Here is a 20,584-nt window from a genome sequence, read left to right as displayed (position 1 = left end):
GGGCTTGGGAAGGGTGGGAGAGGGGCACAGGAAATTTTCCAGGAGGATAATGATGTATTTGATAAGAGTTTGCATTATGCAGATGTGTGCATTTATTGAAACTCACTGAATCATACAATTAATACCTGCGCATTTCACTATATAGATATTTTGTTTCAAGGGCAAAGAAAGACAAACCTGTAAAGAAATACTGGACTCTAGTCAATGACCTGCATGCTTAAGGACTTAGAGGGAAATATACCAGTGTCTCCAACTTATTTTGAAATGTATCAAGAAAATAAGATAGATTGATAGATGGATGAATGGATATGGATACGTGATAAACAAACACAGTAAGATGGTTCAGAATCTAGGTGGCGGGTATATATACATATATATACAATTCCTCCAACTTGCTGCATGTTTGAAACTTTTAAAGGTTTTTTTGTTTTGCTTAAAGGTTTTTTTGTTTTTGTTTTACTCCCCATGCGGACTTGAATTCATGACCCAGAGATCAAGAGTCGCTTGCTCTTCCGACTGAGCCAGCCAGGCACCCAGAAACTTTTTATGATAAAATATTAGGAGGAAAAAAACCCTAAGTCTGTTCATGTCACTTCTCTGCTCAGACCCCTTCAATAGCTCTTCATCTCGCCCAGAATAAAAGCCAAAGTCCTGACAATGGCCTCCAAGCAGGATTGATTTTGATTGCCATTTTATGATTGTGACCTGCCTATGAGGCCCTACAAGAGCTGACCTCACTTCCCACTGCTCTTTCCCTACTTCCCTGTGCCCCAGTCACACTGATCTCATTTCCAGGGACACTCCACCTCAGGGCCTTTGCACTGGCTATTCCTTCTGCCGGGAATGCTCTCCCCCGGGATATCTGCATGGCTCTCTCCCTCACTACTTCAAGCTTTTCTTCAAATGTCTCCTCAGTAGGGCCTCCTCTGATCTCCCTATTTAAAATTGCAATCCGCCCTTTTCCCATCTCCCTTGCTTTATTTTTTTTAGAGAGTGCTTATAACTTCCTACAGATGATACAGTTTATTGAAGGTAAGCTCTGTGAAGGCAAAGACTTTTTTCCATTTTGTTTATGCTTTATCCCCAGGGCCTAGAATGGTGCCCATCAAACAGTAAGTGTGGAATAAATACATGTTTCTAGGAATAAAGGAATTCTCCTCCCTCCTTGAGCTCAGTCTGGTGCCAAAGACCCAAGTCAACACAGATCATCATGAGGCAACACCTGATGTCCCATGAAATGCAGAGGAGGAGGCAGGGGGCATGACAAAAGAAGTCACCAGGAAGCCAAGGTTAGAAAAAAAAAGAATGCGTCTCCCAGATGAGGAGAGGATAAGAAGAGATCTGCTAGCAGCGTAAACAGCATGAGCAAAACCCTAGACTCAGAAACAACAGAGTGATTATAAGCAGTTCTCAGGGAAGCAGTGCAGGGGTGGGGTGAAGCGGCAGGAGGTAGCCCCATCCTGCCAGGAAGGGGAACTGCAGGGTTCTCGCCAAAGGCAGTATCATGGGCAGATGTGAGTTTCTGAGACTGCCCAGCTGCTGGGTGGAGAATGGATTGCGGTGGGCAAGAGTGAAGCAGGAAACCCACCAGGAGGAACCTAGCAAACAGAAGGGCCCTAAAGAAAGGGGTAGATGGGAGAGTTATTCAGGACAGAGACTTAATGAAACATGATAGTTGATGGGACTCTGACTTCTGGGTGCTCCAGTCTGGGATTGAGGGGCCATTTCTGGGTACAGGTGATGGTAGGAACAGGGTGGGAGGAGAAGGATGCTGAGGGTCTGGACATCCCAGTGGAGACGTCATGCAGGCATCTGGCTGAGCCTAGAGGTAGGTGCAGAACCTGGATGCAGAGATTTGGGAGCCCTTGATTCAAAGGGTAGGTGGACCCAGCAGGGAGTGTGCATGAAGAGAAGAGCTAGTCCAAGGCAAGAGATATTTAAGGGATCAGGAGAGAGTGACAGAGCAGAAGAGAATGGGGGAGCACTAGAGGCCAGAACCCAAGAATCAGGGGTGGAAGAATTTCCAAAAAGAGAGTGTAGACATCCCGAGGGGGTGGGAAGCAGGGAGAGCATTATAAGGTGATGAGTGGGGGTGTTGCTGTGGAAGAAGTGGACTTTAAACCAGGTCACAGAGTGGACCACAGAGAGGGTGGGTGCAGGCCTGGGATAGGGGACAGATGCCTGGGGTCTGGGGCCAAGTGAGGAACAAGAATGGGGGAGACTCAAACTTTAGCCTTTCAAGGCTGCTCAGATATGGACTCCTCCTCCCCAGTCTCGCGGATGGGCAAGTCTCTGGCCCCTATCCCTACACCCTTGTATCCTCATCTGCAAAATGGAGTAATAGGAAAAACAGCTGTCATTTATTGAGCACTTATTATGTGTCAAGCCAAGGACACTCTCTCCATTATTTCCTCATCTAATCCTCACAACACTCTCACCAGGCTGACATTAGTATTATCGCCAGTTTACAGATGGAAAAACCGAGGCCCAGACAGGTTAAGTCACTTGGCTCAAGGCCACAAGCAAACAAATGGAGATGCTGATATTCAAGCCCAGAACCTATTTTCTGGGCTTTAACACTGTACAACTAACCCATACAAGGCACTTCACAGTTTACAGAGCACTCCCATCACCTCATGGGGTGGTCAAAGGGAATCATGAGATGACCTCTATGCCCAAGAAAATGCTGAGATTATTACCACAGGTAGCAGGCTGAATAATGGCCCTCTGCAGATGCCCACAACCTAATCCCCAGAACCTGTGGATGTTACTTTATGTGGCCGACGAGATTTTGCAGGTGTGATTTAAGTTTAAGGGTCTTGAGATGGGAAGAGTCGCCTGCATCATCCAGGTGGGCCCCATGTAGTCACAGGGGCCTTAGGAGAGGGAGGCAGGACCCGAGATGTGAAGATGGAAGAGACAGGGAGACCAGGAGGTGCCATGCTGAGGACGGAGGGAGGAACCCCAAATCATAGGACGGGTGGCATGGAGGAGCTGGAAAAGGCTGGGAAACAGATACTCCCCTGCAGCCTCTGGAAGGAACCAGCCCTGCTGGTACCTTGGCCTTAGCCCAGTGGGACTAACTTTGGACCTCTGGCCTCCAGAACGGTAAGATAATAAATGTGTGTTTCTTTAAATCACGAAGTAAATCTGTGGTAATTTGTCACAGCAGCAAGAAGCAGCAAATATTCCACATCACGATACACCTGGCTCCCCTGGCCAGCCTTGGCTCAACTGTCACAAGTTCAGCTGCTATCAGGAAGCATCCCTCTGTTTTTAAATAGTTCTTTAAAAGTTCCAGTGTGGTCCCTCTGAACCTCAGTCTCTTCCTTTGTTAAAAATAAAAGTCGGGCTAATACACCTGACTCTACCTCTTTTGCAGGCACAGACTGAAGGTGCCGTATATCATTTGAAGGTTCCCACAAATCACTAGGGCAGATGAGGCCTCATTGTTGTCCCCGTTGCTCAGATAGACAAACTAAGGCTCAGAGAGGGGAAATGGCTTGCATACAGCCACACACCTAGTGAGTAACAGAGCCGGGGTTTGAACCAGGACCTCGGACTTCAGATCTACCACACTGAGGTTCATGTCTCACATGCCACCGCCCTGTCAGAGAAGCCTTCCCGGATACCATGACACATTCATTTATTTGGTCACTCATCAAACAGTTGCTATAACTGCTCAATGCCCAACGTGGTGCTAGATAAGACTGGGGACCAAGTTCTGCACTCAGGAACCCACAACCTAGTGGACAAAACAGACAAACAAAACAGCCATCCTAAACAGCCTGATAAATGTCTGCTGAGACAGAGGGGAGAAGGCACAGTGGGTGATGGAAGCCCTAAAGAAGGGAAACCGAGCCAGGGGTCAGGGAAGACTTCCTGGAGGAGGTAGTGATTGGGCTGAGGACAAGCAAGACTCAATGAGAAGTGTAGGCAGGGGTTCCGGTGGAGAAATGGCTAAGCAGAGGCCGGAGATACAAGTTGTAGCTTCTTGAGGGCAAGGAATGTGTTGGGTCATTTCAGACCCCAAAGTCCCTCTGGGCTTCTGTGTTCCTATGTATGAATGGGAATCATGGGCCAGGGCTTTGGTAATTGCTGGGCCCAAGGGAGAGCTGAACAAGAAGTGGGGTCCTGGGATTCCCAGAGGAGGGCTGAAGGTCAGGAAGGGTCCAAGGTAAGGAGGACAGGGCAGGGTGGAGGGAGTTTTGGGGAGGAAGGGTCCTGGCTCAAGCTCCCATTCCATGTCTGACTCATGGTATGACTATAGGAAGATCCTCTTTGAGCCTCAGTGACTCCATCTGAGAAACAGAGCATGAGACAAAACTGTCTCCAAAGACCCTCCCCAGCCCTGACGGGGAAATGACATGACACAAAATTACAAAAGGGTCTTTATTTGTAAAAAGCCAAAGGGGCCCCTGGGGCGACAGGACAGGCAGGCCGGCTTCTCAGGGGTCAGGGGCATTTGGGCAGATGCGCTTGAGTGGGGGGGCGCCCTCCGAGTCCTCTGTGTCACCCTGGGCTGCCTCGGGGACAGGTGGCACTGGCTCAAAGACGGGGTAAGCTTCGGGGGCCTGGAGAGGAAGGGCGGACAGGCGTGAGCTCCACCCAAACCCAGGAGTACAGCCTCCTAGCCTCTGCCTTCTCCAGCGCCTCCACTCCACTCCCCTCCCGGACCTAGGAGTCTAGCCCAGGGCCAGGGACCCAGGAAGTAGATTAAGTGGGCACCGGAAACAACAACAACATCGTTTGGGGGGAAAGAAGCTGATACTTGATATTTCTGGAAAATGCATCAAGGTAGTCCTTGTGGAAGAAGTCAGAAGTCTGTCGGGGGACTCTCTTAAGCTAATTTTATAGTTTAAGATTAAAATAAAATAAAATACTTGGAGGAGCACCACGATCTTTTCAGGCTTTTAATGGTCTTAAATCAGCCCCGATCCAGCCCACAGGACTTTGTCTTAAAACACCCTTTCCTTTTCAGCCCTAAGAACCCAGCCTCTGAGACTTGAGCTGTGTCTGAGGTCTACATTTCCTGCCTGGACCTCAGCAGTGCAGCCCCCAAGCCTTTGGCTGCCCCAGAGCCCCCATTGCCTTAGAGACCCAGGAGTCCAGCCCTTTGGCTTCTCTCACCTCAGCCTCCAGCAATTCTGGAACAGGCTCCTCCTTGGTCAGCATTGGGGGTTCATCCGTGCTGCCTGTAGTTATGCCCCCAGGATCTGGAACATCAAGTTAACAGATATTCCCTGAGCAGCTGCTCCATGCCACAGCACAGACCAGGGCTGAGGGACACCGGGGAGGGAGCTGGGGACCTGGCTGCAAGCCAGGAAGAGAACACAGGAAGGACATTTAAGTGGGATCTTGACAGGTGAGTAAGATTTCATCAGGTAGACAAACGGGGAGTGGAGCACATTTTAGGCAAACAGGACATATATTTAGTGAATACAGATTCTGAGGTTGGACTCCTGGGTTCAAATCCTGACCTTGGGCAAGTGACTTAATTCCTCTGGGCCTCAGTTTCCCCATCTGTAAAGTGGGGAGAATGATAGTAATCACCACATGGACAGTTGTGAGGATTAAGTGAGATAATACAGGTAAAGCCCTTAGTAAAGCATCTGGCACATAGTAGGTACTCAATAAATGCCTGTTATTATTTTTATGTTAGTAAAGGTGCACAAGTGCATGGCACAACCTAAACATAGCCCATAAGCCTAAGTCATGGTATTCTTGGAAAGGAATAATGAGACCAGCAGGGGTAGTTCAAGAAGGGCCCAAAGTGCCAAGTGGAGGAGTCAAAGGTATAGGGAGCCATTGAAGGCTTTGAGGCAGGAAAATGAGCCTGGCAAACTTGTACTTTAGAAAAAGTTGCTCTGGCAGCTGTGCAGAGGTGACTGGGGGAGAGGAGACCCATAAGGAGGCTGGAGCCAGGTCGGGGTAAGAGACAGCTCTTCTAGGAAGGCAGACACATTTGGGACATGGTTCAGACCAGACAGGGGATTGTACAGAAGAGAGAGGAGGTGAGGAGGAATTATGCCCAAGATATGGGCTCACTGGCTGTGTGAGCTTGGGATACTTCTCTGAGTTTCAGCTTCTCATCTACATGAGGGGGTGATAGCCCCCATAGGGTTATAATGAGGATTACGTGACCTACAACACATTCAGAAGGGCATCTGGCACACAGTCAGAGCTCGATAGGTATGGGCTGTTATTATCACCTATTAACCACCTTCAGGAATATCGCTATTATTTAGTCCTCAACAAATATTTATTGAGCACCTTCTATGTGTCCCACATTGTTCTGAGAATTCAGTAATGAACAAGATCAACGTGGACCCAAGGTTCAGGAAGCTGACATGAGGTGGGGGTTGGGGGGAGAAATAGTAAAAAAAAATTTACATGAAAATCTCAGACGATGATTAGTTATCTAAAGACCCAAAGAAGCCAGAGGAATGAGATAGACAGTCGCTGGAGGTAGAATGGTGACTTTCTGTGAGAATCAGGGAAGACTTCCAGGAGCGGGTAACACAGGAGAGGAGTAGGTGTTGGTAGATGTAAGCTGGTGGCTTCAACTTTGCAGAGGACAAGAGTCAGAGGAGAGGGCTCTAGGGAGGCACCTGGTCCTACCTCTTTCTTGGCCCAGACGTGGGGGCTGAGCATCCTCTGGGACCCCTTCTGGTGGTCCAGCAGGTGACACTGGGCGGCTGGGCTGAGGGGTGCCCCCAGGGCTGGGCTCAGTGCCCTTTTGCAGGGAGCCTTCCGAATGGAAACTCTGGTTACTGTTCTCATCTGTGGGAGCAAAAGCCGAGAGGGTTGGGCCTGAGGGCCCCAGTTCTCTCCCTCATCTACAGCCCACACCTCCCCCTGAAATTCCAGGATCCCTACATACCATTGAGATCCAGCAGGATGAGAGGGCCACCCCCTCGGGGACTGGCGCCCCTGCCCCGTCGCTCCCGGCCTCGAGATCTCTCTGCCCCACCACCTGCCCTCCGCCGCTCCTGGGGGTTAAAGGGGTGAGGGTCAGTGGCAGCTTTCCAGTTAGTGCTTGCAAAGCCCCCACTGTACAAATTAGTAAACTGAGGCACAGAGAAGCAAAAGACACAGTGGCACAGTGAGTTAGGTCTTGAACTCAGGGGTCGGAAGCAGGAAAAAAGGAGAAGGGGGTGGAGTTGCTAATAATTGTTAACATCTGTCTTGGCTGCTGCATTTGAGGTCTCAGAGCGGGACTGGAGGTGGAGGCCAGGGTGGGGAGGGGCTCGCCTGAGGTTGCACAGATGAAGGGCCTGGTGTGGGAGAGCTTGCTCACCTCCTCCTGGGGGTCCACCACTGGCACCCACTTGAAGATACGAAGGGAAGTGTCGCCCACAGTCACCCAGCGCTTCTCCCTGTGGGAGGGTGGGGGGACTGGGTCAGAGTTCTGAGGAGAGAGCCCCCCAGGAGCTGAACACATCTGGGGAGACCTGCAGAAGTAGGGGTGGTGCAGTTTTGCTAATGGGGCATAGTTAGAAGGAGAAAGTCCTGCAGACCCCAGGCCTTACGTGGGGGTGCCTCTAGAAAGAGAGTGTGGCTTGGGGCCATAGCTCTGCAGACCCCTGGGGTATACAAGAGAGCAAGACTAATGACCCAGCCGGGGACCACACCAATGAAGATCCTGGGCATACTTGAGGGAGGAGTGGCAAAGCTTTAGGGGGCGGGGCATAAATGAGGGTACGGCTTGGGAACACGCTTTGTAGACCCTAGGGTGTAGCCAGAAGGGGGACAGAGCCCTATAGCTCCAGGGCGCAGCTGGGGGGTACACCTAACACCTGGGGGCCACGGCAGGCGAAGGGAGGGTAGACGCATTTGGGAGAGGAGTAGCCCCGCCAGGTCCCGTCCCTGGCCCCGGGGCAGCGCTCACCATCTCCGGACCTTCTCGATGGTCGCCATCACCTTCTTGATGTCATCCTTGGCCCGGCTCCGGGTCTCGGCCCGCACGGTCCGGCCGGCCATGCTGGCGGGGCTGGGGCCGAGGCCGAGCCCGCGGCTGGGCCGCCTCCCGTCCGGCGGGCTCAGGCTCGGCGCCAGACCCGGGCGCCGCTCTCTCGGCCTGCCGTCCCTCCGGGAGTTGGCCGCGCCCTCCCTCGCTCCCCAACGCCTCCGCGAGTCCCCGCCCCGCTTCCTGCCGCCGCGCCGCGCCCCGCCCCGGCCCGTCCCCGGAGCGGCCGGGCGGCGCGGGCGGCCAGAGCCCAGGCCTGGAAGCCGGCCGGCCCCGCCCCGACCGGGCCCGCCCCCTCGGGGCGCCCGGACGCGCAGCGCCCCCTACCCGCCACCAAGAGGGAGGGTTGGGGACAGCTCGGCGCCAAGACGCGCGCAGCTGGGCTGAGGCGGTGCGTTCAGACCACGTGGGCGCCAGAGGGCGCGAGGGGGTCACGGTCCCGGCGAGCTGCGCGGGGGCGGCCCCGAATGCTGTGCGCAGAGTAAGTGTCCAGCCTCCCTTGGCTCTCGCTCCCAGACTGTTTTTCTCCAGCCATTCATTCAGCTGTCTCTTCACTGACTGCCCATTACCGGCCAGACGCTGCAAATATGAGTAGGTCTCCACCTACCAGAATGGCTAAAATGAGAACAACAGACCATATCAAGTGTAGCAAAGAAGTAAAGCAAGCAGAGCTCTCATTTCTGGGGGAGTGGAAACTGGTAGAGACGCTTTGAAAAACTGGCAGTTTTATAGAGAAGCTGAACTTACACGTTCCAGCAATTCTACTCCTAGGTCATCAACACTCAACAGAAATACACAGGTATGAGCACGAAGAGGTGTGTACTGGAATGTTCATAGTACTGCCGATAATGTCCTCAAACTGGAAACGGCCCATGGAGAGGAAAGTGGAAAATGAATTGTAGCCTGTTCACACAGTGGACACAGCACAGAGTGATGTCTTGCTACACATCCAACAATAGGGACAAGTCTCATGAAAGAAATCAAATACAACAGCACACACTGTATGATTCCTTTTATATGAAGTTCAAAACAGACAAAACTGGTTTGTGGTGTGAGAAGTCAGGATAGTGGTCACCCTTAGGGCTGAGAGGGGCTAGAAGGGAGCTCTTGGACTGGGCATGTTCAGTTTCTTAATCTGATGTTGGTCCCCACCCCCCAACATATTTACTCTGAATATTCACTGAACTGTACACTTTAGGATGAATGTACTTTTCCCTATGCATATTATACTTCAATTAAAAGTTTACTTCAAATGAGTGTGTTTAGGTTGATTTTATTTGAAGCTGTGTTTGCCAGCAGACATGACATGGGTTGCTATGTGTGTGTGTTGCAAGGGTGGGACTCTGGCCAGAGGGTTTAAAGGTATAAGAGAGTGATTATAACCAAATTTCTGGAGCTAAACTGCCTTGGGGAAAATCCCAGCTCTGCTTGTCCAGTGACCTTAGACAACTCACTTATCTCTCTGTTCCCTCAGCTATAACATGAGAGTAAGTTAATATGTAATGTAGCTCCTGGAACAATGCCTGCACATAGGAAATGCCCAATAAATATTCGCTGTTAATAAGTGTGTGATTGTGGCCCCTACCAACAGTTGGCTTCAATTATACCTGCTATGGCCTCTGCCCGTTAATGCCTTCTTTTATTCTGGCAATTATCTGCTTCTGCCAACACCCTCACAGACACACAGGCCTCCTTCCCAGTCCCTTCACTCACAAACCCCATTACCTGCTCTGGTCTCCCACAGCAGACCGAGCTCCTCAGGGGGCCAGAGACCAAGTATGGATCATTCCTGGGTCCCGGAGCCCAGGGCAAGTAGGTACTTGGGAACAATTTATGGGTGTAAGTGTGTACAGACCTTTCATCGTTTATCTGCATCAGGTGAGTGGGGTGGACATGTCGGTACGACCCCCCGTACCTTGTTCCTGGGTGATAATGAAGGTCTACATGCAGTAGATGTGTGTAAGTGGGAGGGGTTCTCTTACTGGGCCTGGTAAAGGTGAAGTGAGACGGTGTATCTGTTACACTCCTAGTAGGTGTGATAATGAGAGAGAGGGGGAGAGAGAGAGAGAGATAATGAGAGAGACAGAGAAAATATCTAAGACCAGAAGGTATTTGTCTGGGCAGGTGTGGCCCAAGCCTGAGGGCCCTCATCGCGGTTTCCCCCCCTTCCCCCAAACAGGAGGTAGGACCAGCACATTCCTGTCCTGCCAGCTCCACCCTTTCCTATCCCTTCCCACCCCCCACCCCCATCTCCCATCCCCCATCAGCTTTCTCGGAAAAGAAGCTCCGGCCCTAAGTCTTGCACCAGGTCAGAGCCTGAGCCTCCTCCTCCCCGCGGGACCAGGGCTGCCTCCCGGCCCCGGCACACCCAGCCTCAAGGTCTTAAACCCACCACGCAGACAACCTGCTAACCCTTCTCAGGCCCCTTTCCTGACTGGGCTGCGCAAGTAGGGAGCTGAGCTCAGAGCCAAGGAATCCTGCCTGGGGCGGGAGGGGTGGGGGGGGGGGGAGATTGTTTGGGGTCTGAGCCCTGATTGGCTGAGCCCGGGCCACGCCCCTACCCCTTCCCCTTCTCCCCCCTTCGGAAGGGGGGCGTGGAGGCAACCGGGATCAGCCAGGGGCCAGCATGAGCCGGAGGGAGGGAAGTCTGGGTAAGGGGCTGAAGGGCCGGATGTCGAGTGTCCGTGGGGAGCAGGGGTCTGAAGGGCTGGAAGCTGGGGTCAGGGTCCCAGCCACCCCGGGTCCGGGATGGGAGCGGCCTGAACTGGGGAGAGCAGGGCCCCGGTGTCAGGTAACGAGCGGGTGAGCTGTGGGTGAGCTGTGGGAAGGGACAAGAGCCAGAGTTTAGCGGAGGCCTGGGCTGTGCCTTCACAGGGACTTGGGCTCAGGGTTTCTAGATCACGGGTTCGAGTACACCCTGGGAGAGAGGACTGGGAGCTGGGTTGGACGCCTGGATCCTCTGAGTATTGGGAAAGAATCAGAGTTGGGGGCCAGAGGGAAAGATAGAGTTAGGGAAGGAAGTTTCTTTGGACCACAGGAACCAGTGAGTGACAACAGGAGATGAAAGTCGAGGTTGTTAAGGATAGGGACAGGCGGTGGGAAATTCAGACTTGGGGTGGGGGGGCGGGGCGGGAGTTGCCGGGCCAGGACTACATTCCCCAGCATGCCTTGGTAGGCGCGCTGTGCAGCTCGGGAAATGTAGTCATGCTTCCGGGGCTCCACCCTCTAACTTACGCTAGGAAAGGCTAGTCGTGGATGATGCGGGTTTCTAGCTTTTTGCACAGAAGGTCCTTTGGGGAGGAAATGGGACTTCAGTCTCCCAGTCTGTAGAATGGGCTTAAAGGAGCATTCCGACTTGAAATTCTGTGCTTCAATGATGTTAAACTTCACCATCACTGAGGTACCGAGATATGTGAAACCTATCCTCAAAGGGCTCCCAGACTGAGGCAGATTCACACAAATAAAGGAGCCATTAAAAAAACTACCTTGGAAGTATGAGTAAATGGCCTAAAATAAAAGGAAAAAGTTAATTTAAGGGAGGGGTGAATCCAGAGGCTGCACTGAGGAGGCAATATTTGAATTTGGCTTTAATAGGATTTCAACAATGATTTGGCATCAGAGAATACATTTCAGGTAGGACAAATGTTTGGCGAATGTCTGGTGCCTCATTTACCATCGGTGGGAATGGGACATAGCCTGCCCGGCTTAAAAGTTGGAGAATTCAGAGCAGAGCTTCTGGATTCAGGAAGGAAGAGCCAGCCTGCAAGAAGTGGTCAAGGCGTAGGGGTTTGGGCTGCCCTCATCCCTCCCCCTTTTTCCCACCAGAAGACCCACAGGCTGACTCCTCAATCTCACTCCTTCCCCACTTGGAGGCCAAGATCCGTCAGACACACAGCCTTGCCCGCCTCCTCACCAAATATGCTGAGCAGCTGCTCCAGGAATATGTGAGTGGGAATGGGGATGGGGGTGCCAGAGGCCTGAGGAGTGGGGAAGTACAGATCACAGAGGTTCCCGACCACCCATTTTTCCACCCTCATTTCCCAGCTGCAGAAAAATGGGACACAATTTGCCATGCTGGCAAATTGGGGAACTGGCCCCTCTCTGTGCCCCAAATGCCCCTGTGTCTGCCCCAGCTTGGAGGCTCCCCTACCACACTGCATTAAGACAGAGGCAGAGAGAGTAAAGAGAATTGAGTGAGTGAGTCAGGAAACCTAGGTTCTAGGCTCTCTGTGATCTTGTCACCTTACCACCATGGGCCTTGGTCTCCCCAGCTATTAAAGGAGCAGTTTAACAAGATGAGTTGTAAACTCATCTACCTGTGCTATACAGAGAGATCAAGAAGGGGTTTCAACATGGGGCAAAAATTCCAGTCCAAGAAGGGACTTTTACAGAGGAGGGGGATCTGCCACCATCTTTGGTTAGGCATAGGGCGCTACCCAAGGAAGGAGGGTATTTCCACCAATTACTCTGGTGTAGTGGAAGGAGGGTATAGCTTTGAATCAGAAAGACTGTAGGTCTGCTAACTTGCTGTGACCTTGGACAGTAATGGTAACATGAAAAAAGAATGATGTAACAATTATGAAAGTGGAATCAGAGAGAGAACTAGCTTTGTAATTCTGTGAACATTGGTTCAAAATCCAGCTCTGTCCTTTCCTAGATAGATGACCTGGGGCAAGTCAATTTACCTCAGCAGCCTCAATATCCTCATTTATAAAATCAGCATCATCATAATCATCACATCCATTATTGGAAAGATTAGGAAATAGTGTGTTTAAAGCAGCAAACAGTGCCTGAACCAGAGACAGGTGTCAGCAAAGGATAAATGGTACAGTTGTAGCATGTTTACAAATTACAAATCTCTTTTATCTTTCGTTTGTTCATTTGTATGACAGTTATTCAGTGAGTCCCCTGCAGGTGCAGAGATAGTGGAGGATGGGGGGAGAAAGAGAAACAGACGGTTTTCAGCAGTCTCTGTGTGATTCTCAGGAAATCCTTAGTAGAAAGACAGGACAGGGAGCTGATCCCGCATTTTACAGATGAGAAGAGTAAGACTCAGAGAAGGGAAATGGTATTGCATGAAACTGCATTGCTAGCAAGTGGCAGAGACAGGATTTGCGCCCCGGTCTGAAAGATGGCATTAATAAAAGAGCTAACATTTATTGTGCCCTTCCAGTGGGCCAGGATCTGCTGGAAGCATTTTTCCATGCTCGGAAATACCCTATGAAGTGGATACTGTTATCTCCATTTTAGAGATGAGGAAACAAAGGCACTGGTGTAAAGCCCACTTTTTTTTTGGGGGGGGGGTCATGTTGTCGTATCAAACACGACAGTTGTGTTGGGAGGAATGTGTCATTTGTGAGGTGGGGAAACTAAGGCCCCAGAGAGCGGGAGGAGTGGAGAGTGGAGGAATTCTGTCGCGGCGCCTCTCGGGGAAGGGCGGGGCCCCCTTGACTGCCGTGTCTCCGCAGGTGCAGCACCAGGGAGACCCCTTCGGGCTGCCCGGCTTCTCGCCCCCGCGGCTGCCAGTAGCCGGCCTGAGCGCCCCGGCACCGGGCCACGCGGGCCTGCCCGCGCCCGAGCGGCTGCGGCTGGACGCGGCGGCGCTGACCGCGCTGCCACCGCTGCTCGAAGTGGTGCGGCGCCACCAGGCGGAGCTGAACCCGCGCGCGCCGCGCTTGCTGCGGCGCCTGGAGGACGCGGCGCGCCAGGCCCGGGCCCTGGGCGCCGCGGTGGAGGCCGTGCTGGCCGCGCTGGGCACCGAGACTCGCGGGCCCCGGCCCGAGCCCGCCGCCGCCACTGCCGCCGCCGCCGCCGCCGCCGCCACCGGCGCAGGCGTCTTCCCTGCCAAGGTTCTGGGGCTCCGCGTGTGTGGCCTCTACCGCGAGTGGGTGAGCCGAACCGAGGGCGACCTGGGCCAGCTGGTGCCCAGTGGCCCGGCCTGAGCGCGGGGCTGCAGCTTGCTGTCACCCCCTCCTAGTCCGTCTCTGTCGGTGCCTAATGAGGGCGGACTGTCTGCGTCTCTCTTGTCTCTGCCATCTCTCTGTGCTTTGTAAGCGCTCCGTGTCTCTTTCTCTATCGGACCTCCTTGTGTCTGTGACGTCCCATGTCCATCATTTTCTTGCTTTCCCCCCTCTTTTCCATTGCTTGGGCCGGCCTCCGTCTCTCTTGGTCTCCCCCTTCACCTGTCTCTGGGGGGGTCTCTTTGTTTTCCCTTTTCTCCATCTCTTGTCTCCCTTTGGCCCCATGTGAGCAGGTGTACCTCTCCGCCTCATCTCAAGGAGGGGACACCTCATCAACTCTGTTTCTTTCACTGCCTCTCTCTGTCCTTTCCTGGCCAGGGACCTGGCTGCCAGCCCTGGTGGGAGGGCTACTCCAGACAAATTTCAGCCACCTTCCCACAGTGCGTCACTCCCCCTGCTTGCTTCTCCGTTTGATGTCCTTTCCCTCCTTCACCTCCTCTGCCCTATCCCCATACCTCCCCCCACCAAGCCAAATCTATGGAGAGAAAAAAAATCAACACCTTAAAACAGTTTTATTCCTGAGAATAAATTAATTTTTTGTAAATAAAATGTTTAAAAATAAAAAAGAACACTAAAGTTACCAGTATATACAGTTGCCGAAAATGGGGAGACACCTTTGGGGAGAAGAGGATCCTTGGGGCACAATCTGGTCCCCCAGACATACCCAAAAGTCACAGTATAAATAGGAGATTAACAAATGCCCCCAGGCCAGGGATATTGTCCATCACTCAAGAACAGGAAGTAGATGTGTCCTGAGCTGGAAACATCTATATGAGTACTTTTTCATTTGGACTTCCATTGATTGGGAAGAAAGTTGGAACAGTGGCTATATTCAGGGAAGTAGACTAGGGGAGGCAATGAACTCCAGCAAGAAGAGGAGACCTATCTGCTCAGAAAGCCCATAGCTTCATACAGAAAATGAGGTAGAAACAAAAAGGCAGCCCCTGGACCTCCTCAAAATTACAGGAAAAGGAAGGTCTCAGGGAGAGCCCTGGCATTCTTTCCACCCAAGATGGGGGCAACCAGGACCACTGGATTGAAAGAATCCACAAAACGATACCCATAGAGTCCCACCCAGATCTGGAAGGGAGGTCATAGGACCTAGGCAGGAAAGACCCAGGCAACAGGGACTTGAGGCCTGGTTCCTAGGAAATATTCCCAAATAAACAAACCCTGTCTGCTAGACAAGATGTGTCTCCTTTAGCGAAGAAGCAAGGCAGGAAAGAGTCCATTGGGAAGAAGTGTTGCAGCCTCTGGCAGGAAGTCCTGCCTCCTCTATCCAGGGTATTTGGCCTTGAGCAGAGCCAAGTCCCTCACAGCTCGGTCTGTCCAGTGGCCATATTCCCGGGTCACTACATAGCCTCGACATTTCCTCTCAAAGGCTGAAGCCCCAAAGGCAACAACACCGAGAGTGTCCTCTTCCGGGGGGATGGGCAGGCCCAGAGCAGTCATGATTGCAGCCATGTTGCCCAACAGGCCTTGGGCCCTGAGTCTTGCGGCGCCGAGCTGAGCCAGCAGGATAGGACTGCCAGGGTTCAGGTCTCTCTGGTCATCCCCTACGAGCTGGAGGTGCTGGGTCAAGGCCAGGAAGGCCCCCTGGGCATGGCCCAGCCGCTCCCCATCATCCAGGGCATGCCAGGTCTTGAAGGAGACAGCAGCAGGAGGCAGGCTGCTGAGCTGAAGCTCAGGGGCTGAGAAACCAGGGTCGCTAAAGGGGCTGCCCTGGTACTGGAGCTGCATGAGAAACAGAGACAGATAGGAATGCGGGGACGGAAGTGGTGCTGACTTCACATCTGCCTTCCATAAGACTGACATCTTCCCAGGGGGAGGAGTTAGTGGGAAGTCCTAGCACAGAGCCTGGGCTCTGTTAGGTTCCAGGTCCATGTATAAATTGTACAACTTTGAATCACAGCTTCAGTAATTCCCATGCGTGAAAATGATAAGAAGTAGTATATATAAAGCACTTAGCACAGCACTTGGCATACAATAAGGGCATGATAGGCCACTATATTACATTAATATCATGACACTATGATTGTGTTATTTATTATACTATTTTCAGTCTAAATATATTATTGACCACGTAGTTATAGTCTATATGTATCTTTTTTATTTATAGCATTTAGTTGTTTATGCTTATTAATTTTATTATAATCATTAATAAATAATTGTTAACATTATTAAATTTAGTTGAGTGCCTTCTCCATTAAAGTTCTTGCCTCCATAAACCTAGACCCACAAAATCTTAGTGCGCACTGATAAATCCCCAAACTGGTAGCCCACCTAGTCCTCCATCACTATTTTAGGTGAAGAAACTGAGGCTCACGGTGCCCAAAGCCACCCAGGGAATGATGGCAGCTATGGCACGAGAAACTAGATTTAGTAAACTTGACATGGGCCTGGAAAATAGCACAGGGGAGGAGTCACAAATCCTAGGGCCTCCAGGAACCAGATGGATTGTGTAACTGGAGGAAGAAGGCAGAACCAAGATGGGGTGAGGAGCGGCCAGGAGCGTCCCTGTGCCTGTTTTAGACAGGCAGTCATGTTCAAAATTTGAACGAGGATTTCATGGCCCAAACAGAAAACATCTGTAGGTCAGATTCAGCTAGCGGGCCGCTGCTAGTTTGAACTTCTAGACAGTGTGGGGGTGTTGCGGGAGGATTGGCACTGCCAGTGATTAGCTGTGTGACCTTAGGCAAATTATTCACCCTCTCTAAAACTCAGTTTCCTTATCTGTAAAGTGGATTATGATTCTATCTCTCAGAACTGTTTGAAGAGTCAGCAAGATAATGGGCAGAGTGCCCAGCCCGGGCACATGGCTCAAGTAAGCACATAGCGCGAGGTGATTGTAGAAATAATTATGACCCTGTAAAGTCTTTCTCTGTATGTGCTGTCTTTGACTCTTGTAACAGTCCTGAAAGGTCAGCAAAAGCAGGATCACAAATTCCATTTTGCAGATGAGGAAGCTGAGACCCACAAAGAGAGAGAGAGAGAGAGAAGGAATGACAGCCCAAGGTCACCAGCTATCAGTGACAGTGTTTGAGTGAGTCTCTAGTTGACAGAGCCCCTGTGCCCTCAGACTCATGGGGGAGCCTTCTCCTGGCCTTGCTCTGCTTCTCCTACTTAGAGTTGGGCAAGGAGGGCACTTTCCCTCTCCCCTCATCCCCTGCTTGTGCCCAGTGTCACTCACGTAAGTCTGCAGCAGTGTTGATGTATTCTTCTGCATGTAGAGGGCCAGGCTGTAGGCTTGACTGATGGGCTCAGCTGGCGAGATGGGAGCCCCAAGACTGAGGGGTAGCAGCAGTAGGGTCAGCAGGTAGAGGGGGGCTGTCAGAGAAAATCGGAGGTCAGATCCAATTCCTGAGCCTGCCTGCTGGTTCATTCTTTTTTTAAAAGTGTTTGTTTGTTTGTTTGTTTGTTTGTTTGTTTGTTTATTTTGAGAGAGAGAGGGGGAGTGAGAACCCAAGCAGGCTCCACCCTGTCAGTGCAGAGCCTGACGTGGGGCTTGAACTCACAAACCATGAGCTCATGACCTGAGCTGAAACCGGGAGTCACACACTTAACCAACTGAGGCACCCTGGCGCCCCAGTTCATTCACTCTTTGTAACAACTCTTCAAGTGGCCACAGACTTTGTGGCCTGCAACAATCTTGTGTATCCAAGTCAGGACAGAATCACCCTGTAAGTAGATTATTTCCAGCCCAGAACATTCCCCTGAACTCCAGACCTGTGTATTCAACTTCCTGCTTGACATTTTCCCTTGGATATTAATAAGATTCTCAACTCAAAATGTCTAATACTCAACTCTCGATTCCCCTTCTACCCTCCTCCCCCAGTCTTCCCCCTCTCAGGCAAAGCTGCTCCCGTTCTTCCAGTTGCTCAGGTCAGAATGTGGGGTCCTCTCTTTGATGAGTCATTCTCTCTTGCTCTCCACATTCACCCCCACAGTAAATCCTATCGGCTCTGTCCTTAAAAGGTAGCCAGTGCAGGTCTGTGTTTCTTGATCTGAGTGCTCATGACAAGGATATGATCACTTTGTGAAAATTCATTGAGCTGTACGCTTAATGAGTTGTACACTTTTATATTTGTTATTTTCAATAAAAAGTTTTAAAACTTGGAAAGATGGATCCAGCATCTACCTACTTCCCCCCTCCTATTGCTACCACCTGAGTCCCGGCCACCAGCACTTCTCACCTGGACTGTTACCGCAGCCTCACCCCTGGTCTCTGCTTTCACCCTTGTCCACCGCCCCCCCCCCCCGCCCCTTCCAACTCCTCAGTCCAGCTAAATCCCTCCTCTGCCTGAACACTCCCTCTGCTCCCACCTCACACTGTGAAAGTGTGTAAGCCAAAGCCCCCAGTGGTCTACAAGGTCTAGCCCCTCTGTATTGGCCTCCTATCTTCTCTAAGTATTCCTCCTCAGGCCTTTGCCCTTGCTGGGCCCTGCAGGACCACCCCCAAACCTTTCCAAGGCTGGCTCCTTCTTGTTCTTCAGGCCTCAATTCAGATGAGCTGTCCTGACTGCATATCAAAAGCCCCTTCCCTCTCCCCGATTTATAGTCTTCAGAGATTTGCTATTTCTCTTTATTTATTTGTCTACTTGTTTGTTACTGTCTCTCCCCCTAGAATGGTGGCTCCAGGAAAGGAGAAACTCCCCCTGGTTCATTCGCTGCTGGTTCCCCAGCATCTAGCACAGAGCTTAATAAATATTTGTTGAATGAATGCTGCCATGAACATCCTTATCCCAGGCTCTTTGGGCACTTTTTCAAAGAGGGAATGTCTGGATTGGAGGACATGCTCATTTTAAATTTGAGTAAATACTGCCAATTGTCCCCTTAAAGGGCAGGCCCAGTTGTTCCCAGTGTGAGGCTCGGAGAGGAGGAGAATTACCTAAGGTCACCAGCAGGAAGCAATGGAGAGGAGAGGCAAATCAGGATGGCCTCCTTTGTTCCCCTTTCTACATTCCCGAGTTCCCTAAATTCAGAACTTAAGGGAAGACTGATAGTGAAGGCCCATTCATTCATCCATTCATTCAACAAGCTTGGATCTTAGCACTCACCTTCGATCACACAGGCATTATAATTTCCTTACTTAGGACATTATTGTCTGTCTGCAGAATGAAATCTCCATGAGATCATAGATTTTTGTCTGTTTGTTCACTGCTGTATCCCCAAGTGCTAAGAAAACTACCTAGCACATAATAGGCGCTCAATAAATATTTCTTGAATGAATGAATGAATGAATGAACGATGAATGAAGCCTTCTGCATGTAAGGATCTGGCGGCTCCTAGCATGCAGACAGCCAGGTGCATGAGTCATATGGGCCGAGGGCCAGTGAGTATCCCTTCCCTCCTGGTCTCTAGGCCCTGGCACTCTGTCCCCCTCACTCACCTAGCAGATAGCTCATGCTCCCTCCTTGGTTCCTTCCTCTCTCCAGTCTCTGGGTTCTTCTGGGGCACCTATCCTCCTGCCCCTCAGGTGGCTTTATACCTGGGCTGAGCCCTGAGACCGCCCGAGAGGGAGGGAAGGAGTCACACCCTGGGGTGGGTGTGTGTTGGGGGCGTAGGTGCAGAAGCCCCAGAAGCAAGGGACAGCAGAGAAGGGGATACTAAGGTGACACCCTAGTCCCCTACAGCCCCCAAACTCGACCTTAAACCCTGGCTGCTGGGAGGGAGGGGTCAAAGGCGGGGAGGGGATTATCGGGGGACAAAGGGGCCGCCCTGCTCCCTGCTGCTCCTCACGTCCTGGGATCCAGTTTCTCGTGAGGAGGCGGCCTCCTGCCCCGCCCCATGGGGACCAGGCGCTGCCCGCTCTGGCTCCCTCTCCCCAGGAGTTTGGAAAAGGGATGGGAGTGGTGGCATGTGAGCAGCATCGCCAACACCCAGGTACACCCTTAGACATAGGAACATGTGCACGTCTACACACAGGCTGGCACACGGGTGCACACCAGACGTGTGAGCACACTTGCATACATTCATTCATTTAAGTACGTGTTCACACCGACTGTGCTGCTCCCTGTTCCAGGTGCTAGGATAGGACTGGAACAAGTCCAACAAAACCCCTGCCCTCAGAGAGCTGACACTCTAGTGGACATGGCTACACGTATACTGAATCACACACACCCTGCTGGGCCTACACGTTACACAGGGAGAATCAGACACACAAGTGCGGACGTGTCCTCACGAATGCATGCAGACAGGTGAACACATAGCCACACCCAGGGACCCCACCAGAGGCACATGCGTGGAGCAGACATGTACATATATGGGGTGTACACACACCATGGTCACGTGTGTGCACACAGACACACATGCGGCGGGAGGTCAGGAGTCCTGAGATCTAGCCACGTTTTAGTCTCTGCTGTCCTGGAAGATCTCGGGCCAGTGGCTGCCTTCTGCCCAGACACAGCGCATGCCAGACACATAGACATATACCTAAGGCCTTTTCCAGCTAGGGAAGCCTTGTGGCAGAGAGGACTATGGGCAGACAGGTGCTGGGTTCTGGTCCTTCTTCAGAGCTTTCCCAGTCTCTCCATAAGGAAGCACTGTTCAGTTCTAAGCACCTGCCCACCCTCTGGGTCAGAGTGTCCAGACAGGC

General features: G+C 51.8%; 3 protein-coding genes across 5 annotated transcripts in view; 1 reads left to right on the top strand and 2 right to left on the bottom strand.

Annotated features, from left to right (window-relative positions):
• The window catches only part of BCL7C (BAF chromatin remodeling complex subunit BCL7C), a 43,702-nt gene extending 35,507 nt beyond the window's left edge, over window positions 1–8,195 (bottom strand). The window contains exons 1-6 of one of the 3 annotated variants that reach the window (XM_045459947.1): window positions 7,892–8,174; window positions 7,301–7,379; window positions 6,884–6,992; window positions 6,622–6,783; window positions 5,131–5,216; window positions 4,379–4,574 (exon numbers count right to left, since the gene is read on the bottom strand). In XM_045459947.1, the coding sequence (XP_045315903.1) occupies window positions 4,449–4,574; window positions 5,131–5,216; window positions 6,622–6,783; window positions 6,884–6,992; window positions 7,301–7,379; window positions 7,892–7,983 (654 nt within the window). In that variant the 5' untranslated portion in view covers window positions 7,984–8,174 and the 3' untranslated portion in view covers window positions 4,379–4,448. Of the gene's footprint in view, window positions 1–4,378; window positions 4,575–5,130; window positions 5,217–6,621; window positions 6,784–6,883; window positions 6,993–7,300; window positions 7,380–7,891 lie in introns of those variants that run through there. The other 2 variants (XM_045459946.1, XM_045459948.1) reach the window with 2 other exon arrangements.
• Window positions 8,196–10,519: 2,324 nt separating this feature from the next.
• LOC123589656 (cardiotrophin-1-like) lies at window positions 10,520–14,565 on the top strand. Its single transcript, XM_045462076.1, has 3 exons — window positions 10,520–10,620; window positions 11,795–11,913; window positions 13,438–14,565. The coding sequence occupies exons 1-3, from the start codon at window positions 10,596–10,598 to the stop codon at window positions 13,909–13,911; spliced, it is 618 nt and encodes a 205-aa protein (XP_045318032.1). The 5' UTR covers window positions 10,520–10,595; the 3' UTR covers window positions 13,912–14,565.
• A 699-nt stretch (window positions 14,566–15,264) lies between these two features.
• LOC123589680 (cardiotrophin-2-like) lies at window positions 15,265–17,460 on the bottom strand. The gene is made up of 2 exons (XM_045462107.1): window positions 17,180–17,460; window positions 15,265–15,723 (listed from the first exon to the last, which is right to left on the bottom strand). Exons 1-2 carry the CDS (start codon window positions 17,369–17,371, stop codon window positions 15,265–15,267), a joined length of 651 nt encoding a protein of 216 aa, XP_045318063.1. The 5' UTR covers window positions 17,372–17,460.
• Window positions 17,461–20,584: the final 3,124 nt, after the last annotated feature.

Source organism: Leopardus geoffroyi, chromosome E3 (genome assembly GCF_018350155.1).
Source record: "Leopardus geoffroyi isolate Oge1 chromosome E3, O.geoffroyi_Oge1_pat1.0, whole genome shotgun sequence".
NCBI lineage: Eukaryota > Metazoa > Chordata > Mammalia > Carnivora > Felidae > Leopardus > Leopardus geoffroyi.
This window is presented reverse-complemented; position numbering and strand designations above follow the sequence as displayed.